The 25,856-nt window shown below is 33.4% G+C and overlaps 2 protein-coding genes across 5 annotated transcripts; one reads left to right on the forward strand and one right to left on the reverse strand.

Moving 5' to 3' along the window:
* Nucleotides 1-591: 591 nt before the first annotated feature.
* Nucleotides 592-22,420, reverse strand: LOC123675498 (zinc transporter ZIP9-B). Of its 3 annotated transcripts, none has more exons than XM_045610855.1 (6): nt 22,176-22,420; nt 6,639-6,842; nt 2,151-2,371; nt 1,979-2,097; nt 1,726-1,929; nt 592-786 (listed from the first exon to the last, which is right to left on the reverse strand). In XM_045610855.1, the coding sequence occupies exons 1-6, from the start codon at nt 22,269-22,271 to the stop codon at nt 743-745; spliced, it is 888 nt and encodes a 295-aa protein (XP_045466811.1). In that variant the 5' UTR covers nt 22,272-22,420; the 3' UTR covers nt 592-742. The 3 variants fall into 3 exon arrangements, with proteins under 3 accessions (XP_045466811.1, XP_045466813.1, XP_045466814.1); XM_045610857.1 differs by lacking the exon at nt 22,176-22,420 and adding an exon at nt 10,840-10,994; XM_045610858.1 differs by lacking the exon at nt 592-786 and having other exon boundaries at nt 1,308-1,929; nt 22,176-22,418.
* On the forward strand, nt 21,790-25,141 carry LOC123675497 (transmembrane protein 185B). 2 transcript variants are annotated; one of them, XM_045610854.1, is made up of 7 exons: nt 21,790-21,927; nt 22,851-23,027; nt 23,086-23,293; nt 23,368-23,493; nt 23,578-23,712; nt 23,762-23,885; nt 24,006-25,141. In XM_045610854.1, the coding sequence occupies exons 1-7, from the start codon at nt 21,908-21,910 to the stop codon at nt 24,212-24,214; spliced, it is 999 nt and encodes a 332-aa protein (XP_045466810.1). In that variant the 5' UTR covers nt 21,790-21,907; the 3' UTR covers nt 24,215-25,141. The 2 variants fall into 2 exon arrangements, with proteins under 2 accessions (XP_045466810.1, XP_045466809.1); XM_045610853.1 differs by lacking the exon at nt 21,790-21,927 and adding an exon at nt 22,527-22,681.
* Nucleotides 25,142-25,856: the final 715 nt, after the last annotated feature.

A 25,856-nucleotide genomic window follows, 5' to 3' on the forward strand; every position in this document is an offset into this window, starting at 1 on the left:
TTGATTATTTCATCTATATTAGTATGAAACCCGATGAAGGAAAAATAAATTGCCAAAGTTCGGTAAAGAAAATAGAGGACTTCCTTTTACTCCAGAATACAAGTCATTATACTCTTAAAAGGCTGGTTTATGCACCTTTCCTAAGAACTAAACCTAATAATTTAGTGGCGTTTATGCACTCTCTTGTTAGTTCTTAGTGAAGGAAAGCGCACATGCTTGGACTACATTCTATTTGTTCTATACTTCGATGTTTGATATTGATTGTGAAAAAATAAAAATTTTTTAGATACACCGAATACTTTTCATAGATAAACACAAATAACAGAACATGCAATGACAGAAACTGGTACTCGTTATTATTGAAATTCTATGCGGTGCATGCAAACTTCATTATCTTAACTAAAAGCTTAGTTAAATGTTGGCCAACTTTCTAGTCTTAGTGTTATTCCTTAGGTAAAATGCATAAACGCCCTCATTGATTTGTTAGCGTTCAATTCTTAATTTTAGTCTTAGTCCTTAGGAATTGTGCAAAAACCCAACAATACAGATACACTTCATACCAAACCATAGAATCTGAGAAATACACCAATATATATACATATATATGTATTGAATACACATGTCAAATTGTTTTTGTACCATCGTATATTTCTTGATACAATTTTTATAGAAAACAAGTCCTATCAATTCATTTATTGGGATATCAATACAAGTTTATTGAAGTATTTAGGAGTTACTTCACCTAATTCTCCGCAGCAAGTTTCAATAATCTTCTTTTCTGACGTCCTAAAATGAAATAAAAGTTCAAAATATCATTATAAAATTCTTAAGTCTGCCCTTCACAAATTTTCAGTCATCATGGGAAAATCTAATATAATAATCAGTATTGAATTCCAGAAAAAGGTTAGCCAATTGGGTCAACTCTCAATCTAAGAAAAATATCACAAAGGTTTTCATAATAAAAATTTAAATATACAGGGTGTTATAAAAAGGTAGTAGTATAATTTATTTAAGAGATTTGAAGATATTTCAATTCTTCAATGAGCCAGAATACCTCTATGAATTGAATCGAAATGAGCATAAAATTAGAAATTATTTAGATCAATGGAAAATCTGAAATGAAATCAGATGGCAATAGGCTGAGAAATTAGAGGTTAACACCTTTCTCCATTTCCATCGATAGATAGATAGTTTACTACAGATAAACACCGTCCTTATATATATATATATATATATATATATATATATATAAAAAAAAAAATTCTTTTGAAATTCATAGTTTTCCTGTAAATAAATTTTTTGAGAGCCTAGGAACATCTAAGTATATAAAGGAATCAAGAAGTACTGAGGAACTACCCTTCAACTTTGTATGTTTTCAATCAACTCAAAATGTATATATAATCTCAATATTCACATAAGTAATTATGGAATTCATATTCTTAGATATTGATTCTGGATATTTATCCAAAATATTTTGAACACATCTAGAAAATGTGTATACTGAGAAAATCCCAAAAGAAGGTAACTATTTGAGCTATTTTTTGTTTTTAGGTTAGGTCTGTTTCCACCCAAAATATTTGAGTTGAAAGTTATCAATTTCATCTTCAATGTTTTGATTATTGAAAATTTCATAAGAAATGGGACCAGGCAATTTCTCCAAATTGTGTCACTGGTTTAGGAAAATCTAGACAAAAAAAACTGAATGTAGTTAATGATGATGATGACCTAGAGTGAGTAACAGAGGAGTTAGGGATCCAAGCACCAAAATAACCAAATCTATGGGCCTTAAAACTGAAGATGGTCTGCTGTTTTCTAGGGTTGGCAGTTTTGAGTAGGAAGAATGATCATGATTGTTCTGCGTAAGTTCTGATAAAACATGCACCGTGGCTACATACAGGAAAGTACCGGCCGAAAAGAGCATAGCAATACCTGGAAAAATATCATTAATACAAATGAATCTTCAACCAATTAGTCTCACCAGTAGCATTAAAATGATTCAGGGTATCCTTGGACTCCTGCCCTATTCCAAAGTATGTAATAAGTGTTAACACTGGAGCCGCCAATGAAAATATCAATAGGTGCTTTCTTATTTTGGTCCTGAAACAATATCGTCCTTATATTATATATATTTCATCAGTTATATCTATCACCTTTCGACACCAGAGTGCATCAGGTAAGTAACTAGTCCGAAAGCTGCTGGAGCCTTGTGTAACATTATAGCTAGGAAAACTATTATCTCTACATCAGTCTGACTTGTAGTGGCTGCAGCGCCTAAAGCTATTCCATCTGCAGCAGCATGTACCACTAGACCAATGGTGGCCGTATTGATTCTGTCAGGGCCGTTGACATTTTCGTTCCTATTTTGGAATATCTGCAAGAGAGTTGATGGGTTGATCTCAACGCTTCTCTTCTGATAAATATATACAGGTGTCCGGATTTAACGGATTTTAGGAAGTGATACTAGTGTTTGAAATATGGAAAAACTGAAAGTGTCCAATTGTCTGAATTTTTACTAAGAAATCAATAGCTTCTGTCATCATTCAACCATTAGGCTCATCAAAAAACTCCCATTCATCATTACTTGACAAATTAATTGCGAAAATACAGTTTTTGGAAGATATTGATGAGGATTCTCGCTAGGGAAGGGATGGAAGGACGTAGATTTAGATTTAAGGGGGTTTCTTTGCACCGCGACCTTAGTTAGCCCCATCAAAGCTGTTCTCGCCAATAGTCGTCGTCTACAGCTGCCTTTAGTTCCAGAATTCTAATGAATTCCAGTATTTGGGATGACTTCAAAGAGTTTACATCCACACTGCTGAAAGTCTCTTGTCCAAAGCATTTTTTGCGTGGACTATTGATGACGAGGCATTCCGTCACCAGGTGATCTTGAGTTTCATCCTACTACTCGCAGAATCTGGACTCGTCGTTTTCTGCTGAACTCATTTTCATGAGGTGCTTCCTGAGGCGGCGATTTTTATGAATTTTAAAACGTTCGAAAAAAATAAAAAATTAGAAAACAAGTGACTTTTCATGCCTCGCCTATAATTACCCGCCTCACTACGTTCGGTGGGTAAACACAGGTTCACCATGAAAAGTGACACTTCTTCTCCTTATGAAATAATATACTATCCTGTAATCCATCAAATTTGAAGTTGTGGATGAAACGAGTGTATGGAGGAAATTCGAGTGAGAATTGGCCAAGCCCGAAATGTTTTCAATAAGATGAGAAGGGTATTTTGTGGAAAAGATCTCAGTTTACAAGCTCAAGATCAGGTTGTTGAAATGTAACGTATTCCCTGGAATGAAAGCTTGGACGATAAAGCAGGATATTAGTAATCGCCTCATCATCATCATCAACCAGCCCTCTGCATCCACTGCTGGATATAGGACCCCCTCATTTCTGCCCACTGTCCTCTATTCTGAGCACTCTGCATCCAGTTTGTGGTCATCCTCTTGATGTCGTCAGTCCATCGCGTGGGAGTCTTCCCCTGTTTCTTTTGTCGGCTCTTGGTCTCCACTCGAGCAGCCTCTTTGTCCATCGTCCATCTACCATCCGTGCCACATGCCCAGCCCAGTTCCACTTGAGCCTAGCTATCTGATAGATAACATCTATGACTCCTGTTCTCACCCGTAAGTCCTCATTTCTAACGTGGTGACGAAGTGACACACAGAGCATCGATCTTTCCATCTTGCGTTGCGCAACTCTGAACTTCTTAGCAGATGTGACAGTTCGAGTTGAGGTTTCGGCGCCGTAGGTCATAACCGGCAAAATGCACTGATCAAATACCCTTCCCTTCAGACAAACCGGGAGATTACTCTTGAACACATCCCGAAGTCTGCCATACGCAGCCCAAGAAAGCGTTATTCTTCTTTTCAACTCGCATGTTTGGTTGTCTCTCGAGATTCGTATTTCATGACCCAGATATATGTATCTATCCACCAAATCCACATCATGGTCACCAATGGCAATATTTGCACTAGGGACCAGATTCATTATGAATTTTGTCTTGGATATGTTAATTTTCAGCTCCACCTGAGCACGTACTTAATAATAATAATAATAATAGTTGCTGTACATGGATGATTTGAAACTGATTACAGGGAATAAGAACCACCTAGAAATTATGGTCAAACTAGTGGAACATTTTTCGAAAGATATAGGTATGGAATTCGGATTGGACAAATGTCGTACTCTCAGCGTAGTGAGAGGTATAATACAAGATGAACCGATCACTCTCGCAAATGGACAGCAAATAGAAGCAATGAAGTTGGATGACCTTTATAAATATCTTGGAATGAAACAGAACCGACGAATCAACCACCAAAGAATGAAACAAGACTTAACGACTGAGTTCATTAGGAGAACCAAAAAAATTTTGAAAACAAACCTCAATAGCAGGAACATAACAAGAGCCATCAACACATATGCATGTTCAATTCTAACATACTCATTCGGTATAGTTCCATGGAGCAAAACAGACATCGAAAACTTGCAACGTTAAATGAGAACGTTGATGACAAAAGCAAACAAGCACCATCCGAAAAGCAGCATTAAGAGGACTACACTGTCGAGAAATAAAGGAGGCAGGGGTCTAACGGACATCATGGAACTTGCTAATAAGCAGATAGAAAGCCTACGGGAATACTTCAGAGATCAAGCAAGTACATCAGAGTTCTACAAAATACTGTGTGAAGCAGACGAATCAACACCTTTACAACTTCACAAAGGAGCAATTTTCATACAACCACCAGACAAACCAAGAAAAACCAGAAAGAGGTGAACCAGGATCATGTCGATATTGAAGCGTCGAACTATTGGCTCACATCAGGTGCAATGTACCCAGAAACGGAAGGTTTTCTTTTAGCCACACAAGATCTCAACTGGAAATTACTGCAGGCATATCATACAGGATCGGACTATTACTGACGATCGATGCCGATATGGGTGTCCAACAAATGAGACAATACAACATATCACGGGAGGATGTCAAATGTTTGCAGGAAATGAATATAAAAAGAGACACGATGCAGTAGGAAAGATACTACACCAAGAATTGGCAACCATATTAAAACTAATTCATTCTGAAAAAATGCCATATTACAAGTACCGACCGGAGACCATCGTGGAAAACGAACGCTATAAGCTGTACTGGGATCGTACAGTTTTGACTGATAAAACAGTCCCTCACAATAGACCAGATATATTACTAGTCGATAAACATTAAAAGACAGCATTACTCGTTGACGTAGCATTACCAAATAACAACCCTGCGTCAAAAGGAGGTCGAAAAAATTTCGAAATATAGGGACCTCGAATTTCAGATAAAGCGTCAGTGGGGAATGATATCAACGAAAACTATTCCAATTATCATCTCAAGAACTGGAATAGTGCCCAAAAATCTCAAGAGGAATATCAAGCAACTGGGACTCAGTGAGTATATATGTAATATAATGCAAAAAGCTGTTCTTTTAGGTACTGCAAGGACGGTGAGAACATTCCTAGGAAGCGAAGGACAGGTCCAAGGATCACGTGTAAGAGAACAAGAAGTTCGACGAGAACCAGGGGGACCACAAGGACCGGACACGACCGAGCTCTACCCTTCTGATATTTTAAATATCTGGGATTGAGTGAATGTTCCTCTTAGCGAGGAGTGAGAAGCCGACGGCGGGGAGAAATCCTACGCGTATAGGCAAAAGTCGGGAATAATAACCTTTATTGAAAAAAATAATACTACATGATGTGGGGGCGAAGTCTAGCTTGAGCTACTCTACTCAACTTCCCGAATATCTTCCAACATTTTCCTGATATCTTGTAGGTTGTCAGCGAACAGAGCTATTTCACCCGCGAAGCGCAGATTTGTTAAATTCAAGCCATCTATATTTAAACCCTTTCCGCTCCATTCAAACATCTTGAAGGCGCTCTTCAAAACAGCGATAAATAATTTGGGTGACATAGTACTCTTCTCTTACTTCTCTACGGATTCTTATGGGGTTGGTGTTTTCGTGCAATCTAACCATCATGGTAGCATTTTTATATATACTATATATTAGTTTGGTATAACGATAGTCCACCCTGCACTTTTGTAAGGAGTCCAAGACTGCACTCAACAGTATCGAAGGCCTTGTGGAAGTCCACAAAGGCAATGACTAGCGGCCTATTATATTCTATGGATTTCTCGATCACAGTTTTGATGCTCTGAAGAGATGGTCATTGGTTCCAAAACTTCTGCGGAACCAAGCCTGTTCTATGTGTTGATAAAAATCGCCTGGAGGCCTTCGAAATGTGAACGTACAGGAGAATCCACAAGATAAGGTGGTAGACAAAGTATCAAATACAGAAGTGCTCAAAGGAGTGGGTAAAGAGAGAGAACTACTGAACAAGGTAAAGAAGGAAAGTTGCAGTATCTGGGCCATGTGCTGAGAAGGGAGAAGTATACCTTATTGCAGATAATGAGACAGGGAAGAAGGAACATCGGAAGAAGGAGAATCTCCTGGTTAAACAACTTGAGACAATGGCACAAGTGCAGTTCTGTTGAGTTGTTTAGAGCTGCAGTGTCAAAGATGAAGGTATCCATTTTGATAGCCAACCTTCTGAGAGGACATGGCACCTGAAGAAGGAGAAGGTTGGAAGGGCTTACCTGATCTATAAGAAGCATAAATATAAAGCCCAGTACTAAACTTATTCCAATAGGGCTAAAAGGATCGCTATGTTCATCTTCTTCAGCTGTGTGATTGTGTGGTTTTTCTATAGCCAGAGCTCTGATTCCTTCTGGTATTATCACTGCTAAAGCTGTTCCAATCAACAGCCCTGCACCAAAGACAGTTATCTTCTTCAGTCTATCCTGAAAAAAATGATTATTGCTAATAATTGATTGTATGTCTTGATGAAAGATTTAAATCATTGGAAGTTGCAATAATGAGAGAGATAACTGAATCAAACTTTTGTCAATAATGCAATCCAAGAGACAGGTGTGAAGTTAACTCTATCCATAGCTTCAGTCCGAGAAAAAAGTTAATGTCACCTAGAAACTTTTCGATAAAAATCAAGTGGCGCTAAGAGGATTATAAAGGTTATAAATAATCTATGAAGAAACGAGAAACGGAGTTCAATTTTTTGCGAATTTTCAAAAAATATTGTGAGTACCGAAACTTCGGAAAAATATTCAAAGGGAATAAAACATTTCATAATTTTTTTTTCGCAAATTGAAAATATTGAAACACTACAATGTAGATTATTGTTTAAAGAAATTATGAGAAAATCCCACAAAAATCGGTGATTTGTAAGAAGAAACATCTATCTCTAATTTCGCTTTAAACCGTTTTTGAACGTGGTGGTATTCCCTCTTGAGGGGAAGGTGTAATAATGTTCATCTTAAAGGTGTGTCTTGACTTCACTATTTCCCCCATAATACAGAGAAGAAATCAGATAAAAGTTTACTCTTGAGAAATGTTATCTGATTGAATTGAAGCTTTTCGAAAATGTCAATTGATTTAAAAATTTGCTTTTTTGTTTTTCGTCAAGGTAATTGAAAATAAAGATATGTACAAAGAAATAGCAAAACCAATTAATATGGGTTCTCACAAAATGTATTGATGGTGATATGAATAGACTAAAAAATGTCCCCACTTCACTATTTTCACTTCACTTATATTTTCACTCCGAAATGGACCACTTTTTTGAGTATAGAATAAGTTATTCTACAAAGGAGGGCCCCGACGTAGAATAATTATTTGACGTCTTTGGATATTTCATGAGATAAGTGAAAAAAATTACTAAGGAATTTTTTTGTAAGTAACTCTTCACAATGATAGTATTTTTCACGGGCTATCGGAAAAACTATCGAACTGTAGGGAATCTATCGATTCCTTCGAAAATATTCGAGTTAAGTTAAATTTCGAACCAAAATGCTAAAAACGGTGTAAAAACTTGGAATGATCGAAACCACACCCCTAAGGGATCTGTAGAGAGGCCTTGCTAACGGTCGAATCGAAAACAGCCTGAATGCCCATAAAAATCGGCATTTCAGGGCGAAGAACACAATTGAGTTCAGAGTTCAGTCTACAATTACAACATATGTGCAACACTTGCACCGACAACGAGAAAAGTCGCATACCTGCGACCGAGCCGCAACGACCCAAGTGTCCAGCGACCCTAAAAATCGATTACATCTAAATATCACACATGTTTTTAGTGGGTCGGAAATAAATTGAATAAGTGTTTTATCCCGTTCTTTTATTTCCCTAATTTGTCCTCGGCCGTGAACTACTTTAATAAGGACCACAACCCACAGAACCAAGGCATGGAAAGTTATTGAGGAAAAATCATTTTTCAAAAAAAAATATTTGTTGAAAATTTGACAGGTTTTTAAAATAAGAAGATTTAGAGACACTTTATTACCAATTGTTTCTTCATTCGCACTTCCGTTCTTCTAGAAAACAAAACATTTTTTCTTGGAAAATAAACTTAATATTTTCCCATATTTTCTAAATGCTCAATCGATTCTGAATCCGAATATGTAAATATAGTGGGATTTTAATATTCATTTCAAGCAATTGCATGCAAAATCAATCTGAGGAAATTCAGATTTAATATTCGCAAAATATATCCATGTTGTCTGTGGTATAGAAACCATGTGTTTCTATACTGTGATTTGATTGTCAAATTTTGAAGTTTTCATTCTCGATTATAATAAAAGCTGAAATAGGTATAATGCATGAATTTTCATTCAAAGCTCTCAATACGTTTACTCTTGAAGAACTATGTCCAAAATATCACATCATCTTTCAAGAGTAAACATATTGAGAGCTTTGAATGAAAATTCATGCATTATACCTATTTCAGCTTTTATTATAATCAAGAATGAAAACTTCAAAATTTGACAATCGGATATTTATAGAATCATAAACAACATGGATGTATTTCCGAATATGGAATCTGAATTTTCTCAAGTTGATTTAATGGAATTGCTTGAAATTAATATAAAACTACCACTTAATTCACATATTCAGATTTGATTGAGCATTTAGAAAATATTATTAGTTATATTTTGCAGGAAAAAAATTTCTGGTTTTTAGAAAACCGGCAGTTCAGATAAAGAAACAATTAGTGAGAAATTGTGTCTAGACCTTCTTATTTTAAAAATCAGTCAAATTTCCAAAAAAACATTTTTTTTTGAAATAATGGTTTTTCCTCAATATCTTTCCACGCCTTGGTTCGATAGTTTTTCCGAATATTTCCCTCCTGTCAAAAATTCTGTGTAAATGGAATGCAATTATCGAAAATTCAGCGAATATTTCCCTCCTGTCAAAAATTCTATGTATCTGGAGAACAATTATCGAAAATTACAGCGAATATTTCCCTCCTGTCAAAAATTCTATGTATCTGGAGAACAATTATCGAAAATTACAGCGAATATTTCCCTCCTGTCAAAAATTCTATGTATCTGGAGAACAATTATCGAAAATTACAGCGATAATTGCATTGTAGGAAGCGAAACTGCACTGCGATAATTGTTCTGTTCATAGATGCTTGGTTTCTATGCATCTTACACAGTTCGAATCTATGGCAATTCCATTCTAAATCAGTTTGACAGGTAATGTAACAGTTTATTCGGGAAATATTCCCCCGAATTACACTCGTGCATCAAAATTACCGGATAATTTCGCATTCCAGCGTGTTTTCTTCGAAAAACTGCATTCGGTCATTTTCATTTTTCCAACTCATGCAGTTTTTATGACAACATGCTGTCATGCAAAATTATCGGTAATTTTGATGCACTTGTACCGTGAAAAATACTATCATTGGGATGGGTCAGTTTTCAATATTGCTCAAAGGATAAGCCACAAAATCCAATCACCCGCTTACGGGAAACACCCTGTACTTCTACGGGCCCTCAAAAATCACGGACCCGGAGGAAATCACACCCCCCCTTCTCGAAAGGTCTGCGTGAGTGTATTATTCTAAAAGAAGACTACCTTCAAGGCCAAACAATGAATTTTGGAGGAATAACACGTATTTTGAGTTTCAATGACCAATTCTAGGAACGATTTTTGATATTGTAGTATGTACTTTTTTCTGGATACCCCTTGTACACACATTAATAAATGGAAATGAAACTGGGTAAAACCGCCAGAGGATAATCCTTTGTTCCATTCTTAGAATCAATGAATGATACTTTTCCATTTAAAATCATAGTTACAAGACTCGTTTTCTCACATCTGGTAAAATAAACTACTTTATAGATACTTTTCATTCCACATAACTGATAAAAAACAAATAAACATGAACAGGAATTAATTTCTAAAGGACATAACAATGATGTTTATACAATACAAATGCTTCATTCGGGAGACAAAAGTTTCACCGTGAAAAGAAACTAACTTCGGTAAGAATAGCATTGGATAACACGTTCTAAGCTTTGGTTTCAGCTTTTATTCCACTTATCGGTACGCTAGACGTGACAAAAGATCGGTTTTTGATAAAATTTCAATTGTAACCATTTTTAAACCGTTTTCAGAAAAAAAACTTTCCTCATCATTAATTTATGTTGTGATTTGTGGCTAATAATGTCGAATAAAAAATCATTTCAAAAGAATTAAACGTATCTTCCAGAATTTTTATGTGATTTTCAATGAAAAAAGTATGTTGTTGCACAATTTCACCCTTTTTTCATAAAGAACTTATTCTTGAAGTTTCATTTTTGGCACCTCTGTATAACTTTCCTAGAAGAAAATGAAAACTAAGCAATGTTTCACAACCATACTAGGCACTGTACTGTTAAAAAAAATGAATTATTAAAATTCGAATATGTAACTGCTAACATTCAAGAGAAAACTCACTTCTGGCATAAATAAAGCAGCAAAGCCTGCCAACATTGGACCCAAAAACACAGCCGCGTTCAAAAAAACTAAATTTAGCAAATCATTCATGTTTACTCCAAGCCGGTCACTGGATGAATGAAGAATGAAGGAATGAAGCTAATGTGTTGTTTATGTTTTACGTGGTCTTTCTTATAAACAATAAATTTGTATCACTCATCAAACTCATGGCCAAATCACAAAACAAGAAACGATTGGCATTGTTCGCTATTTCATGAAAAAAAAAATGCATTTTTACGTTATTTTCATTTCAACGAGCTCAGGTTAGAACCTTGTCGGATACCTATTTCTTCTTACAATATTTCCATGGTGATAATTTAGTACGAAATAAAAAAGATTTGATAACAGATTATGATTATAAATTGAATAAATACAAACCTTATTATATCTCAATGAAAATTCGAGAATATGTTCGACTTACAGATTATACAGATCCTAAATCTGTAGTAACCATACTCCAAATCACAGAATCTTCATAAGCGTTCAACAAATATTTTGAAAATAATGTTGTCCTTTTTAGAAACTAAAATTTTCTGAAGTCCACTGTGAACTCGATAAACATATTGGATAGAGATAAACTTAATTTTTGTGGATAGCATATTTTTTACAAAACTCATTTCAGTAATGTAAGAAGTAACCAAATAGTAAATTAAAAGTGTAATTAGCAACAAAAATAAAATTCCAGAAATACACCGAAGCTGGGTTAAAAGTCAATAAATTTCCATGATTAATTTAAAGAAGTGCCTTTTAATTGAGAAAAATCTTATTTTTCTTCCTAATAAAAGATGTATGAAGCTGAATTTCCATACCCCAACCGTACAGAAAATTAATAGATTTTTCAGAAAAATGGATAGACTTGTGTATTCGTGAAAATGAAGGAAACTTCGAAAGCTTTTTCTAATTGAATTTTATATTATGTTCTTAGTCATTATTTTAATTTTTTTTATGATTTTTTGTTTAATTATTCACTTCATCATAACTTTATACCAGCATCAGTTTTTAATTCATAATTTTCAAATCAAAATATTTCGAAAACGGTAGGTACCGGGTTTTTCACCATAATTTGACCCCCCCTATAACTTTGTTACTAGAAGAGGTACAGAAAAATGTTTTCTACAAAAGTTTCACAAAATCGACTAGTGTTTTTTGAAATAATTTCACAAAACGAAATATATACAGAGTGGGCAACATATTGATAGCAATTCATTTTTCAAATGGAACACCCTGTATATTTTTCGATATTTGAGTAGCTCTTTGTCCCCTGATTCCGAATATACAGGGTGGCCACTTTTTCAATGGGATTGTATTGGTAACTTTTAAACCATAAGAGTTAGAAGGACGGTCAAATGGAGAAAAATTTGCATGCATAGAAGCATTATCAAGCAGTTCAAACAAATCGAAATTATCAGGGCCGGTTATTGAGATATCATAAGAAAAGTAAATTCTGTCATTTTCATTTTTCTTTTTTTCCCACTTTATTTCAAATATTATCAAAAAATGTTACAGGAATTTTTTATTCGACAGTAAATTATCCTCAATTTGACGTAATCAGATTTGGTATCCAACGTTTCGTACTCTCTGGGCCACCCTCAACCTCATTTTTTTCAATACGGACCTGCATATTTTATGACATTTTTCGAAATAACTTTTAACGGTGAATTCAACGATATATCATACAATGTCATTCAAAGTAGATTTTCAGGTGATTTTTACCCTTATCCAATTTTCTTTAGGTCGGATCTGTATTACCTTTATTTAGTTTAATTAACAACTTGCAATATGCAATAATTTTCGATAAGAAAATCAACTTACCCATCTTGAACTAAATGGAACATATTAGAATCTAAGCAAGAAACGAGTATACTGGTTTCTTGGTTCTTCTTTTATAATAATCATTTAAATATTTCTATTCATAATAATATATATATATATATATATATATATATATTCTTTTGAGAAAGAGCAAATACAAAATATTAATTTCAAACAATCAAGCATATGTGTCGATGAATCTCAGTATTAGCAGAGGAAATGTAACGGGGCATCATACATTTCAACGTATGATACAAGAGAACAGATAAAAACCTCAGCAATAATAATTAAACGAAAGTATCATTTAATGAAGAAAAAGTCAAATGATTATTCGAAAGTAAATGAAAATTAATGAAGTAAGTGTTCGAAATGTCCTCCATTTTGTAAAATGCACTTTACGTTACTGGAACCCATACTTCTTAATATACATTTGCTTGTTTGGTCTCCTTGAATACCTTCCAAAACATTCTCAATTTTCTCGCGAGGTATCACTATTGTTGTATTTATCATTTATTCCGTTGAAACAAATTACAGAATCGAACTTTATATTGAGATCATTACGATATAATTTTTGCAAGGCTTGGTATTCAAATTTAAAATCATTGTATTCGCGTCTCTTGACTATTTTATTAACAGCAGTTTTTGAAAAATTCCATTCACTGGCCACAGTTCTCGATTTTTTCTTCTGGGTTCGATTGAATTTGGGTCAGAACATTGATATCGTTAAAAGACTTGTTTTTTCTTACATACATACCATTAAATTTTGATGAGGGTCAAAATCACCTGAAAATCAACTTTGAATGATATTGTATGATATATCGTTGAATTCAGCGTTGAAAGTTATTTCGAAAAATGTCATAAAATATGCAGGGCCGTATTGAAAAAAATGAGGTTGACGGTGGCCCAGAGAGTACGAAACGTTGGATACGAAATCTGATTACGTCAAATTGAGGATAATTTGCTGTCGAATAAAAAATTCCTGTAACATTTCTTGATGACATTTGAAATGAAGTGGAAAAAAAAGAAAAATCAAAATGACATAATTTACTTTTCTTATGATATCTCAATAACCGGACCTGATAATCTCGATTTGTTTGACCTGCTTGATAATGCTACTATGCATGCAACATTTCCTCCATTTGACCGACCTTCTAACTCTTATGGTTTAAAAGTTACCAATACAATCCCATTGAAAAAGTGGCCACCCTGTATAACAAAGTTTGGCCTATCTTTCTTATTCTGAGAACCACAGAGTTTCAAATTTTAAGAACCACCTGGCAAGCTAAGTAATCTGTTTCCAATTGGAAGGCTGCGATAACTCAAAATACCCTTTTTTGAGTTATCTCGTTGGCAACGATATATAACATATGTTAGTCATTGAATAAAACTATTAATCGAATATGCACTACATTGAAGCGGAAAAATTATAAATATTTTCGCTTTATGAGGAGAACAATAAAAATGAGGAAGCGACAAGGAGAGAATATATGGAGTTGCATCCAAATGATCCAATTCCAATTTATAGTAAAAAACGTATGTCATATCGTTGCCAACGAGATAACTCAAAGAAGGGAATTTTGAGTTATCGCAGCTTTCCACTTGAAAACATGATTACTTAGCTATAGATTACTTTACTATATGTTTATACCCTGTAGCTTACAGTCACGTATCTACAGGCTCACGCCTCTGTGACTATATGTTTATACCCTGTAGCTTACAGAATAAACCATTTTATTATTATTATTATTAGCTTGCCAGATGGTTCTTAAAATTTGAAACTCTGTGGTACTCAAAATAAAAGAGATAGGCCAAACATATGTTATATATTCGAAATCACGGGAAAGAGAGCTAGTCAAATATAGAAAAATATACAGGGTGTTCCATTTAAAAAAATGAAGTTGCTATCAATATGTTGCCCACTCTGTATATATTTCGTTTTGTGAAATCATTTCAAAAAACACAAGTCGATTTCGTGAAACTTTTGTGGTAAACATTTTTTTGTACCTCTTTTATTAACAAAGTTAAAGGGAGGGTCAAATTATAGTGAAAAACCCGGTACATTGTATCGAGTTTCACGAGTATCATGTTGGTATAAAATTCAATGATGTTTAAGTTCACTTGAAATTTTGTTTGATAATCTAACCTTAAAAAGTAATGTTTAATACTACTTGATATGAACATTGCCGTCTTTATTATCTATAAAGACGGCTGTGGTATTAACAGTGTATAACTAGCGCCTTCTATGAGAGTCAGATATAAAAACAAATTCATGGGATTTATATCAGCTTCCAAAACATATTCGTATAAAATTTCATTACAATGTTGCCAGTAGTTTCGGCAAAATCGTAAAAAATGTGTAATAATGTTTTTTCTCCAACGCCCTTCATCTTGAATACGAATGGCGTTACGATTTTTTTCTTAATATTATAGTTTTATCTTAGAATATCCTAGGAATTCATTCAGTATTTAGTCATTTTACATTCAATTCATTAATTTCATACAAATTATGTAATAGTTTTCTGGAATTCAAAATTTTCGAGTTTTCTATACAGGGTGTCCCGGGCAGAATGCGACAAACGAATACCATGAATTAAGGTCACCATGGAAGACCCGTATCAAGAGGTTTCAATCGCCTGAGTGCCTTCGTTTGGGATATACAGGGTGATGTTCATCTTATGAGTGAAATTTCACTGTTGAATAACTCTTTAACTAATCTACCGAATAATTTCAAATTTTGAAGTTTTGTCACCCTTTCCTATCGCCTTCCTTCAATATTTCTGAATTCGAGTAAATCAGATCCGGACTAGGAAAATTTCAGAATTTTCCTATTTTCGTGAATATTGGATCACCCTGTACGTGAACGATTTGATTTTTTTCCGTTTTCGAAACCACAAAGAATCAATTTATTATACAAATTCTAAATCTCTGCTTGGCCCGGTCGTACAGGGTGATCAATAAATATTCCCTTATGAGTGAATTTTTTTTAGTTCAATAACTCTTCAACAAATCCCCCGAATAATTTCAATTTTCAAGTTTTGTCGCCCTTTACTACCGCCTTCCTTCAATATTTCTGAAATCGAGTAAATCAGATCCGGACTAGGAAAATTTAAGAACTTTTCTATTTTCTTGAATAAATGGTTGAAATTATTTTTTCAATTTAAACTTCAACTTAATTCAAGAAAAAGAAAATTTCAATAATTTAGGGTGAAAAATAAAAATGAATTGAAAAAATCTTGTTTGGCCAATTTATACCTAATAACCAATATAATATGTTCATCCTCCACTCACTATGGGTTTCGAAGGGTGGTAAATAAACAAGTAAATAGACAAACATAGTAAATATAACAAATCTGGGTACATGCTTGAGCGGACCCAATGAATCCACTATAGTGGATAAAGAAGAAGAGAAAGAGAATCCTCGATTTCTAATGATGAAATTCTTGATTCATTTCATATACATGAAGAATGTAACAGAATTATAAGTAGGACCTGCCGGACTTTTAACCAGAAGTAACTCCATTTAACTGTCCTGATTGAAAAGATATTCTCAAGGAACGTTTAAAACTTTTTAAGTTTTGTAACAGAATGAAACTATAGAATTCACTTATTCCGAAGCGAATGAGCATTTATTTATTCGATATATTCAGCACATAAACAGAGTATTCTAAAACAAGTTGCAGAATTGGCTCCTATTCCAAGACAAATACGAAATTCGAAAACGAGCGACGAAGGAGCGACTATACTTCTTCCTTATTTCAAATAGCATACCCAGTATGAAATTGCATCATTGGATAGCTTTTTTTATGGCAAGTTCAGCAATATGCCATACCTCATGAACTCAACAGTTCATGAGTTATTATTGGGATTCTTATGAAAAAAAAAATAGAGGCGACGACGACTCACATTTTTTTTGGATATTTCTCTAGAATAGTAATTTACGTAACAAGTCCGAAAAATTGGTTTTTTTTTGGACGAATAGACAAAATTCCAGGACGAGCGTAAGCGAAGTCTGTGAGTCCAAAAAAAACATTTTCGGGCGTGTTGCGTACAATATTTTTTCGGCAACCGTATAGAACAACACTGTTATTCTCGGTTGCTATGGTAATGATCAACTGCATTTATTAAAAATATACCTATCAAGATTTTCAAATTCACAACGACACAAACAACGTGATTCTTTTCCGGCCTAGTCCGGGAAGTACGTACTTTCCGGACTAGGCCTGGAAATGCTACTTTCTCAGAGAAGAAGCGTCCGGGAAGCATATTGGCATTGTTTACTATGCTGCAACGCATACATGGTGTTGCAACGCGGTAAAGAATGGCTCAACCAATGTTCTCTCTACCCAGACATATCTTACCACGACTCAGCACAGGAAGGTGTTCAGACATAGTAACTATTGTATTACTGATACGCGCCCATTCTCGAGGCATTGTTTACCGCGTTGAAGTCCCAACCACGTTCAAATTTACTGCCTTTCGCAATTTTGCTATCGGCGTTCATAAAAATAACAATGATATACTATCGTCAAAAATCGTTTATTAAAATACACTGAAATGAAAAGGAATAATACATAGTAAATAATACTAATACACAAAAAAAAATAACAATAGTATAAATACAGTGAGTATCACTGAAAAGAGTTTATAAATCCACAGTAATAAAAAAACTACATTAAATGCAAAAAACACTATGGTATAATCCTAGTGTGCATTTCTATGTGATTTTGCATTTGGTCTATTAAGATCAATATTTTTCTTCAAAGATCTTTGCCTTTTACGATTGTTTGACATTTCTTTGTTGGATGGCCTACCAGCTTGAATACGTTTTGCGCCGCATGATAAACCAAGTTTAATTTTTCTTCGGCTCACTGATGTTGGTTGAACATTCCAAACTTATTTTGTATGGCACAAAGGTGCTTACAATACCTTCCCCCCTGTCCGAAAACACAGTCGCAAAATGCAATATCTACATATGCAGTATAAAACATATGATCATCGGTCTCCAAAGAAACTAAACAAGTATTTTCGTCGATTCTTTGAACAGAGACATTAGCGGAATGTGACATTTTTCTATACACTATTTCATTCTTTGAGTTCCGGAAATTGGCAAGGACTCAAAAACATTGGCAACGAAATCCACCAAGGCACAAGCATTGAACGCTTTACATCTTTGTAGAACAATATCTTTAAAAATGCTAAAAAAGAAGCTTCTACATAATTGTTCGTATTATTTCCTCGTGTTAATAAAGTACTTCTATATGCCAACGACCACTCTTCCCTTCGATCCCAATAATTGGCTTTATAGCCAATATATATATATATGATAAAATATGATAATATTCAAGCTCATATGTGCTTAAATATTATCACTGCTCTAACAAGAGCAGTGAAAGAGCCTTTATTTTTAAAATTATAATTACTGACAACACCGTCTCCACTTAATTTCTTTAGTGATACGAAAATATTGTTTTCGAGAGACATTTTCTTCCTAACCTTCGCAAGAATGCGCCTGTCTAGCGGTCATGCGTAACTGACAAGAGCTCAGAAGGCACGGTGTCTGGTACAAGTTGATGCGGCCGTGTAAGCACTAAGCAGAGCTCAATGTTGAGTTGGAACGCGATAAAGAATGCCCCGACAATGGGCGCGTATCCATAATACAATAGTTACTACGTCTGAACACCTTCCTGTGCTGAGTCGTGGTAAGATATGTCTGGGTAGAGAGAGCATTGGTTCAGTCGTTATTTACCGCGTTGCAACACCATGTATGCGTTGCAGCATAGTAAACAATGCCAATACGCGTCCGGGAAGTGAGCACTTCCCGGACGGTTGCCGAAAAAAGTTTTTTCGAAAAAACCTTTTTCATTTTCTATTCTGCAAATACTTATTTTATATACAGGGTGTTCTGATTTGTTTCCGACAAACTGAAACGGGTGATAGATCACATCATTTTAAGCAAATAAGTTCCTATGAACATGGGTCCGGAAATGCTTCGTTTCCGAGATACAGGGTGTTAAAGTTGAAACAATAATTCGCGTTTTCTTAAATATCTTTCGACTGATTCCAAATAATTGCATGAAAGTTGGTACATAGAGTTTTTTGGGGTGGGAAATTCAAATTTCTGGTCGATTTGGTTGTATTTTCTAGAGGGCGCCTCTGGCAATCATTTCGTCCCCTTTAAACCGTAGCAACTTATCTGTGCTACCCTGTACGTCATTCTGGACTAAAAAAATCGATTCCCCTGACTTTTCTAGTTAAAAAAGGTATAACTCATTTAAGTTGCTAGGGGCAACCGTTTCAGAGAAAAACGCATTTAAAGCCAAATCCATATTTTTGTAATCTCTAAAACATGTAGAAACAAATTTTAAATTAAATATTTTTTAGAAGTAACAATTTAGAACAAAACAAAATAACATAATAATTTTTAAAGAAGGTGTTCGAAATGTCCACCGTTCTGTTGAATGCACAAATGACATCTTCGAATGATTGATTGTTTTACATTCAACAATTGTTGCGGCAATATATTTAAAATGGCTACACACAATGACAGATTTAAAGTGAGTTAGGTTCAGATGCCATTAATTATAATTATAGTTAACTAAGTTAATAGCTTATCAACAAATACAGGAAAATGGTATTGGTTACCAAAGGCCCGAACGAAGCATACAAAGAAGAAATCATCCACAGAGAAATAGGATTTTACAGACCTTCGAAGAAAATAAAAACTCAGTATTCGTAAAGTATCCCAACAACGCAATATTTCAGGAAACAGAATATTCAGAACACTTAAAAACAACAATTACATAGCATACCACTTCTACTTATTAGTGGGCAATAGAAAATCCGCATGCATTTCGCCTTAGAAATTTTCAAAATGAATTTAAATTTAATATTTGAATAGGAAAATTTCATGAAAGGATTTCGAAGCAGTCAAAACATATTAAAGAAAACGCGAATTATTTTTTCAACTTTAACACCCTGTATCTCGGAAACGAAGCATTTCCGGACCCATGTTAATAGGAACTTTTTTGCTTAAAATGATGTGATCTATCACCCATTTCAGTTTGTCGGAAACAAATCAGAACACCCTGTACACCAATGAATTTTCAATCACGAATATTTGATTGCAATTCAAGAAATATCCAATTGGGTTATCGAAACATCGAATTTTATAGCGTAATCAACTGGCTGCTCCAGTGCGGATTAAATCGAATTTTTCGAAGCTGAATGACATAATTACCTCGAATTAATTCGAGCTGGTGCAGCCAGTCGAATACGCTATTACTTACTTTCTGTGTTTTCCGTCACAAACTACTCCTCACAGTTAGAATTTGCGGTTTTTCCTCATTTAAAGTTCTTCCTCGATAACTTTTTAGTTAATTTTTTAGGTAAAAGGTACATTTAAGTAACTACCCTCCTTTTATACATAGAATTGACTGAAATAATAAAATATATAGGTTCTAATTTGAAAATCTCTAGTTTTGATGAATTTGAGTTGTCCAACTTCATGTTCTTCTGATACACACCCTGTAGATTTTTTTTCCAAAGCGCAAAGAGTCTTAAAATAATACGTATTTGCAGAATCGAAAATGAAAAAGGTTTCTTCGAAAAAAAAATTTTTCTAGAGAAAGATTCAAAAAAATGTGAGACTTCGTCGCCACCATTTTTTTCATAAGAATCCTATTAACTCATAAACCGTTGAGTTTATACCCAAGGTATGGCATATTACTGAAATTGCCATAAAAAAAACTATCTAATGATGCAATGATATACCGGGTCTGCTATTTTCCCTATGATCGCTCTTGTGATGTTTGTAAGAGTTCTAATAGTGACTTTGAGGGGACCTCATCATTTCCTCAACGCTTTAATCGAAATGAATTAAATGATCTCACCAGGAAAAAAGCTTCTGAAGTACTGACTTCTAGGTTGAACGACAAAAATTTATTGGAACAAGGCATCAAAATTACCTCTGAGAAAATTACCTTTTACCGTACATCAAGAGTTATAGATCTGCTACCATTCTTCTCTCAAGAAAATCTTGTATTTTGTCACGGAATTAAGGAACTCATGAAAGAAATGGGACTTTTGAATATATTTCAGATAATTGGCGCCTTTTTATTGACAGTTAAAAGCGAAGTTTAAAATGTGTCCTTTTACATAATAGGAATAAATATGGTTCAATACTAGCTTACTCAACGAAACTGAAAGAAGAATATAATACCATAGCTTTGGTCTTGCAGAAGATTACTGCTGGATTTTCAAAAGAGACTGTTTAAAAAACATTCAAGAATGTCGCGGAAAAGAAGCTTTCGAAGTGTTGAGTGACTATTTGATTTTTTCAATGTTTTTTTTTTGTTTGTAAGTATGACATAATATTGAATTTTGTTTAACCAAATAAAAATTTCGTATCTACTTTTGTTTACTACACTTACGGATTTGAGTTAAAATAATGTAACTTATATTTCTCCAAAATTGTATATCTTGAAAATTTGAGCTTCTAGGTAAAAATGAATATGTTGTTTGAATTCAGGACGTCAAATTGATATAGAATCAGCTCAAAAAATCTCGACACCATAACAGCTGTTCCCCTGTGTTATTTATTATTTGTTTCTTGTGCTATTTGAATTAGGTATAAGATATTCTGAATATTTTATTGGGGTTTTTCGCACTAATTTTTGATAAGGGAAAAGTTGTTTAATTTCTCATTTTATATTTATCCTACATATGTTTCGGCTTCGTAATGCTTCTTGAAAAAGGCCATTATGAGACCGAAACATATTTAGGATAGGATAGGTATAAAATGAGAAATTAAACTTTTCCCTTATCAAAAATTAGTGCGAGAAATCCCAAGAAAATATTCAGGATAATGTATAACTGAAGGAACGCCAAAAGCTTCTGACGAGAACTCAGTGATTTGCTTAATTTTTTTTTGTAGTTGAAGATAAATATTATGAACATAAAATTTCTGTTCTACAACTTTAAAAAGTACTGAATTATATATCGCCTATTCAGACTGTTTCTTTGAACAAAAAAATATAAAAGTGCTTTTATGGAGAAATATTCAGTTTGCAGAAACTTTCTTTGGAAATAAATTTGTTCACAGAAATAGGCAACTGAAAGTTAGGTATCCTCTGTGTTTGCTAAAAAAATTCTACCTGCTCACTGATCTGGTGTTTCAAAAGGTTATTTTTATCAGGTGAATGTATATTCATTTCGGATTATGGCTTTCTTTAATATTTGGTGAGTTTTTGCAATGAGTATTTTTAATTCCAACATATATTCTCATTATTTGTAACATTTTACTTACAATTTAGAAAAAAATGAATGAAAGTAGATTCAACATAGATATCTTTATTATTTCGTGTTGAACTTTATTGTTTCTTTAGAGAAAGTGATTAAAATCTTTTATCACTTTCTTTGAAGATGTGATTTTCAAATACCAAGAATGATTTGTTGAGTGATCTTAAGGAATAGAATTTGGTACTTACGTCGGAAAATACGAAAAACAGGGGTATATTTCCTGCTAAAAACGATCCTATCAACATAACCAACACCAAAGATATCAACATGAATGTCTCTTCCATTTTTCAAATTTTAGACTACCTATAAATTTCACTTGAAAATTGGATGTGAATAGGTTTAACCGAAAATTGCAAACACTTCATAAAAACGATTACAATTCAAATAAGTGTAAAGTAAACAAAACAACGGCTCACCGTACACGTATTTACGTTTTTAATCTAAATGCCAGATTCACAAAAACCGTATGGAAGTTTGACATTTCTCGGCTTTTCCACCTTCTGCAAATTGGGAATTTCATTTTTTTGTGTTGGTTATTGGATCAAATGAACTACTTTATGTTTTGAACGTCATGTTTTGACAAGTAAATAATAGTTTAATAGCAAAACAAACATGGAACTGAAAATATTATTTTATTGAACAAAAATTCATTCGAAATGAATTTGCTGAATGTTTTCCAAGATTTTAACCCAAGGTGAGAAGTACTAAGTATTATTTTGTCACGTATGTTATGAGTTGTACTTGTTTTGTTACAATTGCATAACCAACATACTAGTTTGAATTCTAGTTTTTGAAGATTACTAAATCTGCTATTATAATATATATAATAGCCTTAGAAATACTAACACGATGTGTTCTTTCAGTAAGTTCGTTGTCCATACCTGTTTGTTAATTTTTACAATTTTATTTGCTTTGAAACTGGATAATGTGATATCTTGGTCGTACTGGAGTGTCTTTACTCCTATATGGGTTTGGAAATCTTTAGTAATCTTAGGAGCCTCTATTGGAAGTTATGTTTGGTGGAGATATCCACATTTCAGGTAAATAACTATATTTCGAATTGCAGTTTTGGAATTGTAATGCATTTTTATTTTTTAGAGTTGAAGGGGAGGCTTATATCCATTATAAATCTATGCTAATTTCCTTAGCACTGCATTTAATCCTTTTGATGTTCGAATTACTTGTATGTGATAAGTTAGAATCTGGAAGACATTTATGGATTTTAGTGTTTATACCTTTGATTTTCATCTCTATCGTCAGTATAGCAGTGTGTATATGGGCTGTTAAACATGACAGGACATTTGAGGTACGTTTTTATGGAAATATAAGAAAATATTTTTGAGTGTTTTCAGCATTTTTTCTTATTTCATATTTTTTCAGTTAGAGCTATTCTGTGCAGTTAACGTTCTTCAGTTCATATTTCTTGCATTACGTTTGGATCAATTCATCAGTTGGTCTTGGGAGGTTGTTTTTGTGCCATTATGGATTGTGATGTGTTTATCATTGGTGAGAAAATATTTCTGATAGTTCTTTAGTTTTTTCAAATATTTTTAGTAATTGGTTAAGTATAATACGCCTTCTCTATTTCAGGTTGGAGTTTTATACACAATAATTTTTGCTGCTATACTGATAAGAACTCCTGAAGTCAGCATTCAACAACGACGAGCGAGTTTTCATTCAGCATTAGGTTATACTTTCTTAGTAGTTCCGATTTTAATATTTCAGGTAAATTTTTTCTTTTTTGGTATTCTTGTTCTTATTCTTTGTGTTGCAGGTTCTCCTTGCCAACAAATTAGATGATGACATAAAAGTGTCTTACATAGTTGTGGCAAGTCCCCTGTTTATATCCTTTATAACATTGATCATCATGTCTTTCAATGCCAAGGGGTGCAATAAATGTAAGTAGATTTTCCCTAGAACTTGATATGTATTTGTAATTGTTTTTTTGCTGTTTAAATCTCATTAATAAAATTCCAATACTTTTTAACTATTTGCAACCAATCTGTATATTTTCTCAGGGTGGTTTGGGATGCGAAAAGATTTCTGCTCATTCATCCTAGGTGTGTTTCCTTGCCTCCAAGAATATGCCAACATTTCCTATTATCCTGAACGTAGGCAAGAGGGCGTTGAACTTGAACAAACCGAGAAGATGGACCTTGCTTACATGAAGAGAGCTGATCTTCTGAAGCCAGTGCTGCCAATCATCTCGATTGAGATGCCAGACTGATTTTAAGTTATAAATGCTATTCAAGTGCTTCCATAAGATCTTTTATTATTTCTGAATACCTTAGTTTTAGATTTGCTTTTTTGAAAAATCAATTATATATATATTTTTTTGGAGTCATATTTTAGGTTGTAAGTGTTGGATTTGATTGTTCTTAGGTCAGTATTGTTAGGTTGGATTTTGAACAGAGTTGTTTCTTTCATTGATATTAGGTTAAAATCACACTTAGTTATTTAGCTTGATCATGTGTATATTTCATTTTATTCCTGTCTCTTGAGTAGAAGAATCTGCTGGTATCAGGGACTGATTAATTAATTCAATTAAGGTAATGAGAGTTTTCAAGAATTATCATATCTTTTAAATCGTTATTCATTTGAATTTTTATACCATTCTTTTTCAACATTTATTGGAATCACTGTGCATATGAATGAAATTGATCTGAATGTTAAGCTGTTGAATTCATCATGTTTCCTAGAATATAGAAAATTGAATTTTCATCAAAGAAGTTACATCATCAAAGGAAATAGTACTTGCATCACTGTTATCTGCGATTTTTGATAAAAATTATTTGACATAATCTCATATTTGTCTTCCATCTTTCTTGTGAATGTTTTCAATTTCACCCTTTGTGAATTATCATTTGTAAAAAAGCATACTTTTGCTTTCTTGCAAATATTTATATATGTACATATTTTATCCCTTATTGCATATCAGTCAAATTTAAATAAATATTGAACATTAGAGCTCAAATGAAATGTTGCATATATTTAACCTAGTATATCAGTATAAGTTCCTAAATTGTTGATGGCAATGTATTAATTGTATATAAATATTGTACTTATGTTTGATGCGTCAATTTTTTTATAACATGATAACAATAATTTCAAGATTTGCTCCAATTAAATTTATTTATTCACAAATCGAAACTGATTTATGGTGTTTTAGTTGATCTACATTGTTTTTGTGAAAACAGAAAGATATTAATTCAGAAGCTCTCCTACTTTGTGGTCAATATTATTATTACAATATAATGAGATACACTATTTCTCATTACTAGAACTAATAGTAATGAGTTTGAGCAATAAAATGAATATTTCTTAGGGTTGAGAAAAAGGTGATTATATTTTACTTTCACAAACTGAAATCCAGAATGAGAGGGAAAACATATTTCTTATTCCGACAAGGCTAATACAGACAATTTATTAATTTAATTTTAAAATATGTTTTAATAATAATAATAAGCTTTACACAGAATGAAAAATTAAGTCGATAAAAAACCAACTACGGCATTAATTCGAATTTACAAGTAAAATGGGGTAGTTGACTATATTACATTAAAAAGGGTCCATTTCTAATAATAATCTTTTTTTTCTGCATTAATAACGACAAAAATACTCGGGATATTTTTTTCATGTTTCTTGCTGTGGACTAGGAGGGATTGAAATTGATATTAAGCATTAAATATATTTTCTGAAATCGGAAATGAATTTAAAGCCAATATTGGAGATTCTTTCGTTCTAAAGAGGGCTATTCTCTAAAAAGATTTCTTATAAATGCCATTAATCACTGCATATAAAGGTAATTATGTAGATAAGCCATTAAATGAAAAAATAGATATATCTACTAAATAGGACTAATCACTTCT

This window comes from Harmonia axyridis, chromosome 3 (genome assembly GCF_914767665.1).
Source record: "Harmonia axyridis chromosome 3, icHarAxyr1.1, whole genome shotgun sequence".
NCBI lineage: Eukaryota > Metazoa > Arthropoda > Insecta > Coleoptera > Coccinellidae > Harmonia > Harmonia axyridis.

Bases quoted from the DNA above. Each gene is read 5' to 3' on its own strand.
- LOC123675498 (XM_045610855.1), bottom strand. From the start codon at position 22,271: ATGGAAGAGACATTCATGTTGATATCTTTGGTGTTGGTTATGTTGATA. The intron at 6,843-22,175 runs GTAAGTACCAAA...CATTTTTTTCAG, and splicing joins TGTTTTTCGTATTTTCCGAC to GATAGACTGAAGAAGATAAC. The intron at 787-1,725 runs GTCATCATCATC...ATTTCATTTTAG, and splicing joins TCCTCTGTTACTCACTCTAG to GACGTCAGAAAAGAAGATTA.
- LOC123675497 (XM_045610853.1), top strand. From the start codon at position 22,644: ATGAATTTGCTGAATGTTTTCCAAGATTTTAACCCAAG. The intron at 23,028-23,085 runs GTAAATAACTAT...TTTATTTTTTAG, and splicing joins TGGAGATATCCACATTTCAG to AGTTGAAGGGGAGGCTTATA. The intron at 23,713-23,761 runs GTAAATTTTTTC...TTTGTGTTGCAG, and splicing joins TTCCGATTTTAATATTTCAG to GTTCTCCTTGCCAACAAATT.